This window comes from Lutra lutra, chromosome 7 (genome assembly GCF_902655055.1).
Source record: "Lutra lutra chromosome 7, mLutLut1.2, whole genome shotgun sequence".
NCBI lineage: Eukaryota > Metazoa > Chordata > Mammalia > Carnivora > Mustelidae > Lutra > Lutra lutra.
The window spans coordinates 40,529,992-40,542,036 of NC_062284.1; the positions used below are offsets into that span (position 1 = coordinate 40,529,992).

Genomic DNA, 12,045 nt, shown 5'->3' on the forward strand with positions numbered 1-12,045 from the left:
TGGCTGTTAAAAAGAAGCCTCTTATGAATGGAGTTAAATGGTCTTATTTTTGCCAAAGATAGAAAATGCTTTTGTGGCAGCACATACATCTCAGACAACCTTCTTGGTGGTTTTTTGTGTCGCTCAGGTACTGCAGGAGCAGATCCGGGCCCGGGACAACATCAGCTACGGAACGAATTCCGCCTTAAAGACCTTGGAGATGCGTCAGCTCTCGGGTTTGGGAGACCTGCGGGGAAGAGTGGCAAGGTAGGTGGTCGGATGTGTGGGACTCTGTCTGTTAAAAGCTGTCTTACATCAGCTCCATTTCACAAAGTATATATTCACAAAGCCCCAGAACAAATTCTTCGCATTCTTCTAGTACAGCCCCTCCTTTGCCAGTAAAATCGCAGGTAGAGCTTATTATGAGCTTATTATGAGCATGCCACGATTTATTATGTTGCTGCAATTATGCAATTTATTATGTTGCTGCAATTGGAGTTGTGTTCGGGGAAGGAAATGATGGGAGAGCGCGGCCGACCTGTGTAATTTGGCCTTCGAAATATTATATTTATTGACTCCAATAAGACAAAGTTGAGACTTCTATTTTGTGTGTCTCTTAAAATTTTCATTTTCCTTGTAATTTATTTTTATTTTATTTTCTGAAAATATTGGTCTGCCACAGATTAGAAATTTAGAAAAAGAGATCTTTGACCTCAGATAGTATGCAAGAGGCTGTTCCACAACTGAAAGCGTGATCTGTGGACCAGTAGCACTGGAATCACCCGAGAACTTGTTGGAAATGCAGGATCTCAAAAATATTCATGGGCCTCTTCTGCCCTCTGCTGCTGTTAAGCATCAAGTACAAGACTACACGGGAGCTGTGGAGCCAATCAGCATTTCAGATCAGGCTGAGGTGAAAATGCAGATGGTCTCTAAAGGGTTGGATGGAAGAAAGATCAGGACCCACAAGACCCAAAGCCTGTATGGAGTAGAGGAGGCAGTGTTGGAGGTATTTGTGCGGACAGCACGTGAAGAACCTTGAATGTGGGGCGTGTGTGTCCGGGTCTGGTGGGTGAACATCAGTCTCATAGCAGAGAACTGTGAATTGGTTGTAGGCCTAGTTGTGTGGTTTTCTATTCTCATTTGAGTCAGCTCCAGTCTTCTTAGCATGACCCTTGGTGATGAACCCCACTGACCTCCTTATTTCTCTTACCCCCGGCACTGAATCTTTCAGCAGTGATCTGCTATTTGTTATTTCCTGACTGGGCCATGCTCTCTTATCTGTGTATCTTTGCACATGCTGTTCTTGCATTCAGCATACTTTTCCCCCCTTTTTTCTAATGCTAGTCAGCCTTTCAAGTTCAGCTCAAATATCACCTCCTTCAGGAAGTCTTCCGTGATTGCCCACTCTCCTGAGCTCCCCTAGCATTTTGTTTTATTGAATCTCTCTGTTTTCTTCACTGTCTTGGGGCGAGTACCACATCTTTTATTTTTGTAATGTGCATGCATAGAACAGTCTCTCTGGAAAACAGTAGATAATTAATATTGGTTTGGATGAATCAGTAATCTAGAAAACCTCTGTAATAGAACTGAAAAACTTGAATCCTTTGTGTGGAGATTGGCTTAAAAGCAACCGCGTTCTGCAACACCTCCCAGAAGAGTGAGGAGTTAGAAGGGCTTCAGAGCTACAGGGCAGAGCAGGGACTTCTGGAAAACTCTTGAGGACCTGTGTGTGCACTCTAGCTGCAGGTGAAGATTAAGTGGGGCAACATATGCACGAGGCCTAGCACAGGGCGTGCCGTGGAGTGAACACATAACCCGCAGGAGTGCTTATTATCACAAGGGCAGCAGCCATGAAAATAGACTCATGAAGCTGGTTCCAACTCCAAAATCAAGAGATGACCTTGAAATATTTTCAGGAATTTTACATTTTTCCTATGCAGTTTCTTACTAACTTCTCTACCCAGCAGGTTCTTTCTCTGTAATAAATACTTTATTTACTCTGAAACAATCATGAACATTTGTTATGAAAACCCCCTATTTTTCCTTTTTCTGTGGTTCTACTTGTCTTTTCCCTGGAATGCTAATGAGACTGATTGTTGAAATCAGCTTCTGAGAAAGGAATTTGTTGGCGAAGTTTTGGCTCTTTTGCATTGAATTGGAAAAGTATACCTTTTTTTTTTTTTTTTTTAAGATTTTTTTTGTTTATTTACTTGAGACAGAGAGTGAGAGAGCACAAGCAGTTGGGAGGAGGGGCGGTGGCAGAGGGAAAGGGAGAGGCAAGTTCCCTGCAAGCAGGGAGCCCGATGCGGGACTTGATCCCAGGACCCTGGGACCATGACCTGAGCCAAAGATGAAGCCTTAACTGACTGAACCACCCGGGCGCCCCTAAACTTTTTTTTTTTTTTTAAAGATTTATTTATTCATTTGAGAGAGAGAAAGTGAGAGAAAGCACGGGTGAGCAAGGGGAGGGGAAGAGGGAGAGGGAGAGAGAATCTTAAGCAGACTCCGTGCTAAGTGCAGAGCCCCATGCAGGGCTCGGCACAGGGCTTTATCTCACGACCCTGAGAGCAGGACCAGAGCCAAAGCCAAGAGTCAGATGCTTAACTGACTCTCCCACCCAGATGCCTCAGGAATATGAACTTTTTAAGTGGTAGTCTTCAATTTCTAGTCTGCTATCTTGTTTTAGGTTTTATTTTCCAGTGTTTGTGGATCCATGGGTGATGCCACATCATGATAGGAAGCAGGACCTGCAGCTTCGCCCATGCTTCTGTGTGGAGGCTCCGACACCCTTACCCCACTAAGAGTGGCACCCTCTGAACAGGACTTTCTCAGAGGGTTTCCCGTTCCCTCCTGAAGTAGAGCTAAGGGAGTTCAGCATTCCCATTCCCACTGGAGCAGCTGTTCTGTTACTTGGCCTGCTGAATCATTTTTTCTAGTGCTCAGTGGCCACTTCCACTTTCCCCTACAAGGTCTGTTTTCCTGGCATCAGAGCCCTAGAGGAGAAGTGGCTGCACACAGAGGCAGATACCCAAGTTCCCTCAAGGTAAGCAAGTCCAGGTGCACAGGAAAAAATAAATTGGACATCATCAGATTAAAAATCTTAGGCTCTTATAAATAATGCTGCCACCAACACTCATATACAAGTTTCTGTGTGGCCATATGTTTTCATTTCTCTTGGATATATATACTTAAGAGTGTAATTGTTGTGTAATGTGGTGACTCTATATTTAACCTTTTTAAAAAAGATTTTATTTATTTATTTGAGAAAGAGATGAGAGAGGGCACAAGTTGGGGGGTGGGGAGGATGGAGAAGAAGACTCCCTACCGAGTAGAGAGCCTGACATGGTGCTCGATCCCAGGACCCAGGTATCATGACCTGAGCCGAAGGCAGACCCTTCATCTACTGAGCCACGCAGGTGCACCTGTATTTAACTTTTTGAGGAACAGAACAGTCAGACTGCTTTCCAAAATTGGCTACACCATTTTATGGTGTCAGCAGCCCTATGTGAGGGCTCTGATCTCTCCCCTTCCTCACCAACACTTGTCTGTCTCTGATTAGAGCCAATCTCATGGGTGGGAAGTAGCGTCTTGTGTTTTTGTTTTTGTTGGTTTTTTTTTTTTTTTTTTTTGCGTCTTGTGGTTTTGATTTGCATTTCCCTAGTGACTAATGGTGCTGAACATCATTCAGCGTGCTTATTGGTCATTTGTAAGTCTTCCTTGGAGAACTGTTTTTGCAGATCCTTTGCCCATTTTTAAGTGGATTAATTGTCTTCTTATTATTGAGCAGTAGGAGTTCTTTATATATTCTGGATTCAGTTCTCTTACCAGATATCTGAGCTGAAGAAGTTTTACCCCTTTCTGAGGGCTTTCTTTTCACTTTCTTGATTTGGGTCCATTTGGTCCTTTAAAAAAATTACTTCTGTGTCTTTGTGGATACTCTCTATTTGATGAGACATTATCATTATACCTCCCTTTATTTCTTAAAGCATGTTTTCTCTATTTCTTTGATCATCCTGCATATATTATGGCTGCCTTGAAGTCTGTGTCTATTAAATCTGACACCTGTTTCCTCTCACTGGCAGTTTCTTTTCCTGCTTTTATTCTGTGTTTAGTTCACATTTTCTGGTGTTTTTGTGTGTCTCATAATTTTTTATTGAAGACTGGACGTTTTAGGTATTATAGCATAGCAATCCTGAATACTGACAGCCCTTACCCCCATTTGCTTTTGTTGTTGTTGATTTGTTTAATGACTTGGCTGGGTTATTCTAGTGATGTCTGTTTCCCCTGGAATATGAAGGGTCTGGTGCCCAGTCACCTTGTGAGGACAGTAGTTTTAGCAAGACTCTCTTTGACTCTTTCCCTGATCGATCGATTATTTATTTATTTATTTTCTTTTTTTTCCCCCTGATCTTTTATTAAGCTGGCAGCCTCTGCAGGTATCACACACTTAGATCTTAGGCTCCATTAATTGCTGGTAAATTGTTCTACTGTTTGTTTGTGTTTAAAGATTTCTTTATTTATCTTCTTACTGGGGTGGGGGAGAGAGAACGAGCAGAAGGGGCACAGGTAGAGGGAGAGAGACTCTTAAGCAGTCTCTACGCTGAGTGTGGAGCCTGATTCAGGACTCGGTCTCACAACCCTGATCATGACCTGAGCTGAAACCAAGAGTCGGACACTTAACCAACTGTGCCACCCAGGTGCCTCGCTACTGTTTTTGACGATGCCCTGTGATAGAAATTGCTCTATGCTCTGATTCAATTAAATTATTGCCTGCCTTTAAGGGCTTAGCTGTGTATATATATAGGAATTATTATATATATAGGTAATTATAATATGGAATATGAACAACTTAATGTTTTAAATGTCACTCCCTTTGGTGTTCTATGCCACCATGTCACAAACTATAAGAAACATTCTGCTTAAGCCCATTGCCTGGTCAGTCTGTTGCTAGACCTCTGGGACTCTTGGGCTTCTGACCATGTCCCCATCATTGATCTGATTACCGGGTGAAAAATTACTCTGCCACACAATGGCCACAACTGAGAACTGCACCTGGGAGACAGCTACATCTAAAGACCTGAAAAGGGAAATTTTGGAGTGACTACATTATTGGCTCATCTATAATATAAACTTGGGATAAAAGAGGGCAAGGGTAACTCATCAGTTTCATTGTGAATTCTTGTTTAACAAAAGCTGCTGAGCCATGCACACAGTTATATTTAGAACCCCGAGGCTGTCTTTTATGAGTGTTTTTTGGGAAAAGACAGAAATGATGCTTTTAATTCAATATTAGCCAAGATAACTATATAGTTTCCCCCTTTTGTCTTATTTATCTATTTATTTATTTAGAAATAATTTGAAACCTACAGAAAATTTGCAAGATTCACAAGTGTTAACATTTTGTTTCATTTACTCTATTATTCTTTCATATGTAAGTTTTTTTTCCTGAAATATTTGAGAGCAAGGATAACTTTGTTTTTAACCTAAGAAAACTGGAGTTGATTCCATTGTGCATGTTTTCTGTTGGCAGGCTTTGGTATCATACCCTGCATACTCCCCCACGATCGGTTTTGTCCCCTTACTTATAAAAGTATAGAAGTGACAGGGCGCCTGGGTGGCTCAGTGGGTTAAGCCTCTGCCTTCGGCTCAGGTCATGATCTCAGGGTCCTAGGATCGAGCCCAGCATTGGGCTCTCTGCTCAACAGGGAGCCTGCTTCCCCCTCTCTCTCTGCCTGCCTCTCTGCCTACTTGTGATCTCTGTCTGTCAAATAAATAAATAAAATCTTAAAAAAAAAAAGTGAAATGTGCTGGTAATAAACAGTCAGAAACACTATGAAATATATAACATAAAAATGAAAGCTCACTAACCCTTTGTTCTGTTGTACTCCTTACAGGTAACTAATGTTAGCAGCTTGTCTGTCCTTTCAGACTTTTCTCATACATAGTTATAAGATAATAACTTATCATCATAGTAGTATGCTTTGCGCATAACAATTACCTAACAGTGTGATTTTAATTTTACAAAGTGGTATATTATTATGATGATGATGATAATGATGATGATGATGATACAACTTCCGTGCTCCTATATAGCAATATATTGTGGGCTTTCTTCCAGTATACACATAGATCTAACACACTACTTCCTTGGATATGGAGTGTCGTGCTACATGGGGGTACCATAATTTAATCTATGTAACTACTGCTTGGTGTTAGTAGAAATTTATGTTGTAGTATTTGTGTTTCCAAGTGAGAAATAGTATTGAAGCCAAGCTATAGCTAGTGAAAATTAGTGAGCCATGAGCATCAGGATAATTTTGAGGCCTTTCTAAATAACTTTTCAAACTTAGTCTGTCCCTCGAACAGCTTTGCAGAGATAATAAAACTGGTCTGATGTAGTGATACCTGACAGTTTCTAACCAGAAAGCTGTGTCTGGATTGGAAAATAAAGCCTTTCTATAATATCTTTTTTTATTTCGTGGTATGTTCAAACCTCGGATAACCCCAAATAAGATTTAAATAATATATGATAAAAAATTAAGAACTCAAAAAAAAAAAAGAACTGTATTAGGTGTTGTTTTTAATCATCATTTGTGAAATGGGGATGATTTGTGAAGATGAAATGAAGTAGTATGTATCAAGGATCTTGCACAGTGTGTGGTTTATAGTAAATATCTTTATGTTCATTCATTCAGTAATATTTATTGAGCCTCTCCTACATGCAAAGCAATATACTGGGCACAAGGGTTTTTGTGATGAAAAGGGCAGATATTGTCCCTCTTGCTTGCGGTTTATATTCTGTCTAGTAGGGGAGACAGACATCAAACTTACTGCAAAACAGTTATTTAATTTTACTTATGATTTGGATAATTTATTTTTAGTTATTCGGAGTTTTCTATAGAAATGTCATCTGTAAATAATGACAATTTTATTTTTTGTTTTCTTATCCTTGTATCCTTCATGTCTTTTTCCTGTCATTTTGCAATGGCTAAACCCTCCAACACAATGTTAAGTTGTGATTGGGGGCATCTTTCTCTTGGTTTTTACTTTAATGGAATTCTTCTATGTTTCTCCATTTGGAATGATAATTGCTCAAGTTTTTTGTTCTTTTAAGTTTTAAAGTTTACTTATTTATCTTAAAGAGAGAGAGAATGAACAAGCAGTGGGGAGGGGCAGAGGGAGAGGGAGAGAGGGAATCCCACGCAGGCTCCATGCTTAGGCTTCATGCTCCACACTGAGTGTGGAGCCTGACCTGGGGCTGGATCCCAGGACCCCGATATCAGGACTCAAGCTGAAATTAAGAGTTGCTCACTCAACTGACTGAGCCAGCCAGCTGCCCTTGCTCTAGTTTTTTTTTTTATTTTTCCTTAAACATAGATGTATCAGATTAAGTCTTTTTACATGCCTAATTCATTAAGAATCTATGAATTTGTATTGGGTTTTCTCAAGTGTTTTTTGTATCTGTTCAAGTCAGATATTCTTCTCTTTCAATCTGTTAATGTGTACTTAACAAGGTGGGAAGATATATTAATATACGATTTACATATATATGTATTTAAATAAGTGTGTGTATATAATTAATTGTCTTTTAAAAAAATTCCATTTAATTTTAATTCCAATTAAATTTCAGTAGTTAACATACTGTGTCACGTTAGTTTCAGGTGTACAATACAGTGATTCAGCAACTCCATACATCACCTGGTGCTCATCACAAGCACCCTGTGTCATCCCCATCACCTATTTCACACACCCCCACCTCCCTTCTGGTAACCATTAGATTGTTCTCTATGGTTCAAAATCTGTTTCATGGCTTGTAGTTAATTTTCTTAATAGGAAAACAAGGGAATGATGACACAAGATTCAAAATGCTTACTTTCATGGGTGCAGTTATTAAAAATAATTAACTGAATAAAGTGAGCCAGGCATGGACCAATAATGAGACTACATTATGAAACAAAAGTTGGAGTCCCAAAATAATAACTATCATAAAAAGTTTTAATTACAAGAAGTTCTGCAAAAGACATAGGTGGGGCATTCCCAAAGTGTGTAATTGGTGTGTGCCTGATCTCTGGGGGCTCTGGGAAGGCTTCCTTAAGAAAGTGACTTGTGCGTTTAGCTCTGAGGGATGAACAGTAACTAACCAAGTGAAGAGGTAGGGATGAACATTCTAGACAGAGAACAGCATGGGTCAAGACCTTGAAGTGGGAAGGAGTGAGATAAGTTCAAAGCCCTGGAATATAATCAGTATATGTGGATGAAGGGGGGAAAAGGGACAGAGATGTGTGAGATGATGCTGGAAGTTAGAAGATAGGAAGCAACACTTTTGGGGCATTTTTTTTTCTTTTGGGGCATTTTAAAGGACTTTTGGTTTATATTCTAAAATAGTTGGGGCGCCTGGGTGGCTCAGTGGTTAAAGCCTCTGCCTTTGGCTCAGGTCGTGATCCCGGGGACCTGGGATCGAGCCCCGCATCGGGCTGTCTGCTCGGCTCGGAGCCTGCCTCCTCCTCCTTCTCTCTCTCTCTGCCTGCCTCTCTGCCTACTTGGATCTGTCAAATAAACAAATAAAAATCTTTAAAAAAAAAATAGTAGCAAGTTAAACCATAGGAATTTATACAGATACAGAATTATATTTAGTTGCCTTTTTTTCCCCTCAGTTTTGTTTCTTTGGGGTTAATATCTAAAATACTTTTACTTATCCCACTTTGTATTCACTGAACACCAAATCAAAAGGCACAGGGAAATATATTTCTGTTTCAAGAAAACAGAAATGTTTTGGGGTATATCCTGCCAAGTTGTGGAAAGCTTATAAAATTGATTTTTCTGCCAATAGTGTGTGATATACTTTGATTCTACAAACTTTCTCTAATATTGGGCATTCACATTCAAAAAGATTTCCAAAACAGAAGAACAAGGCATAATTATTGCTTAATTGTCTATATTGTACTATGAATACTGAAAAGATATAAATGCATATATTCAGTTTTTTTCAGATTGTTTAACGTATTTAAAAATATTTTAAGTATTTAAGTCAACATTTACAAAAAAAAAAAATTTGTCCCATTAATTTTTTTCTGTTACTTCCAAAAAGGATTATAGCATTTTAACAAAATGAGTTAAACAAGTTGTTCAACTTCAGGTAAATGTGAGTCAGTACCAAGAAAAGACTTTTAAGGTTGGAATAATTGATCTGGGAGCTTACTTTCTTCGGCATATGCAGTATATTAAATTTACCAATAATCTCAGTTTGTTCACCATTGTTTTGTGCATCCCACTCCCTTCTCTGGATGCTTTTTTTTTTTTTTTTTTTTAAGATTTTATTTTTAAGTAATCTCTATACCCAATGTGGGGCTTAGATTTACAATCCAAAGATCAAAAGTCACATACTTTACCAAGTGAGCCAGCCAGGCCTTCCTGGATACTCTTTTCTTTCTAATGAAAGAAATGATTTAGTGACTCTTTCAGGTTAGGGTTTGTGGGCAATACATTTCTTAATCTTTGCAAGTCTAAAAGTGTCTCTGTCTTTATTTTGCATTTGTCTTCCGCCATTATGGTATCTACTGTCGTCTTTTTTTTTTTAAGATTTTATTTATTTATTTGACAGAGAGAGAGAGATCACAAGTAGACAGAGAGGCAGGCAGAGAGAAAGGGGGAAGCAGGCTCCCCACTGAGCAGAGAGCCCTATGCGGGGCTCAGTCCCAGGACCTTGAGACCATGACCTGAGCTGAAGGCAGAGGCTTAACTCACTGAGCCACCCAGGTGCACCATATCTGCTGTCTTATGATACCTACTGTGTGCTATCAGTCTTACAGTAGGTCCTTGGTAGGTTACCTGTCTTCAGAATCTGGTGGCTGTTAAGATTTTCTCTGTAATGGGTTATTAGAATTTCATATGCCCTATTTACTGTATTTATGCCACTTTGTATTCACTGAACACTTGAAAACTCGTTTTTTTCTTCAGTTTTAGAAAACTGTCAGCACTCACCTCTTAGGCCATTCTCTCTATTTCCATCTTTAGGGACTTCTCAACTCCTCTGTCACTTATGTTAATATCTTTTTATTTGTCCTCCTTGTCTCTTAGCTATTTTCCCATGTTTTGACTCTCTGTGTTTGCTGCCTTCTGAGTGAACTCCTTGCTACTGTGTCCTGACTCACGGACTCTCCCTTCAGTCATGTCCAGTCAGAATTCGTCAGGTCTGTGAAGACACTGTGGTTTACTTCTAAGCTCTCTCATTTTTCTCTTATCCACTTGTTTTTCTTCCCTTTCTGCCTACTTTTGTTTAATAATTTAGAGTTCTCTTGATAGATATTATTATTTGATTTTTTTTCAGTATCTTAAACATATTTCTTTTAAACTCATTTGATCCAGGTTTTTTGTTTGTTTTGTTTGTTTCTTTGTCTTTTTGGGTTTTTTGAGCTTTCCGTGGCTGGTGGAGCCCCACTCAAGTCTCTGGTTTTGGTTACCCTGGTTCCTGTGTTCTGTCATGAGGGGAACCTGTTCTTACCCCATGTGCCCTCTAGAAACTAAAACTTCTTCTTACATCTATTCGTTTTCAGGTCTGGAGCCCTTTAAGCTTCTAGCACCAGCTGTAGCAAAACATACGCTTTGCTCCATCTTCTGCACCATCTGTCTGTTTTCTGCTTTCTCCCAGACTTTTTTTTCCCTCCCATTCTTCTTTGTCCTTTTGGGTTTATACCTTTTTTATTCATCTGGAGTCATCCTGATGGGTTTTCAGGAGGGAGGCAAAATGAGGGCATGTGTTCAGTCCACCATGTTTCGCTGACAGAGCAGGTAGTAGTTTTAATTTGCAACATTTCAGTACAAAATGATTAGTAAATTGGTTAAATCGTACAGTTTATTAGAAAGCCCAACCAAGTACTAGCATGCCCTCTAATCTTTATTGAGGCTTATAAGCTATAGATCAACATTTTATTTTTCAAACTTCTAGAGGGATATATACTTTAACCTTTATCAATTAATATGCTAGTTTTGATAGTTGATTGCAAATACTTTATATGATTTAGTGAGTGAGATCCTTTTCAGTATCTAAGTCATTTAGGGAACAGTTTATAAACCTCACTGAGGCCCCAGTGCAGATATACATCTTAAAGAATACATTCCCAGAGCTTTTAGGAAGATTGCAGACTGCTGATTTACTGACTGTGAGTGGCCATGGGCTTGTTCTTCAATCTGTGTATTTATAGTAACTTGTTCAGCAAGTTCCTGGTCTTCTGAGCTTCTTTGTCTGAGTTGCAGGATAATGAACAAGAACAGAATGTCAAATAAGATCTCCATCAATAATAGAAAAATATACACATAAGTTGAATAACATTATCGTGGTAGTGGCATGAGAATCTTTTTTTAAAATTTCTGGGTTGTGTGGGGCGCCTGGGTGGCTCAGTGGGTTAAAGCCTCTGCCTTCAGCTCAGGCCATGATCCCAGGGTCTTGGGATCAAGCCCCGCTTCAGGCTTTCTGCTCAGCGGGGAGCCTGCTTCCTCCTCTCTCTCTCTCTCTGTCTGTCTCTCTCCCTACTTGAGATCTCTGTCTGTCAAATGAATAAATAAAATCTTAAAAAAAAATTGTTTCTAGGTTGTGTGGTATGTGTACTGAAGAAAGAAAATTTGCACCATGTCCTCATTTTGTATAATTAGCATGTGACAAATAGTAGTCATTCTACAAATACTTATTGACTGAAGGAATGAATTATGGATTGGGGTTCCAACTCCAGCCTCTCGACTTCTACTGTGTATTGCTCTGAACCTGACCTCACTTTCATGACAGTGACTCTACCCACATTTCTCTAGCTCTGGGTTCCTCATGCCCCATCCTCATTTTTGCTTCATGGGGAGCCCAGGGAAAGATGGTAGGATAGTGCATGTTCCGTGTAATTGTAATGCATTCTTGGTACATGGTGGTTGATTGAAATATTTTCTTTGTATAATTGTTTTTCTGATCATAAAATTATATATACTTATTGCAGAAAAGTTGTACAATTTAGAAAAGAATGAATATTTTTTTTTAAATCACACATCCAGAGATGGTTGGTTAATATTTTGTTTTCTTCC

At 39.4% G+C, this 12,045-nt stretch overlaps 1 protein-coding gene across 2 annotated transcripts in view; it reads left to right on the top strand.

The window, feature by feature from the left end:
- FAM81A (family with sequence similarity 81 member A) overlaps positions 1-12,045 on the top strand; it is a 76,883-nt gene that overhangs the window by 42,806 nt on the left and 22,032 nt on the right. For both annotated transcript variants that reach the window (XM_047738444.1, XM_047738445.1), the window contains exon 4: positions 128-246. In XM_047738444.1, the coding sequence (XP_047594400.1) occupies positions 128-246 (119 nt within the window). The remainder of the gene's footprint in view (positions 1-127; positions 247-12,045) is intronic.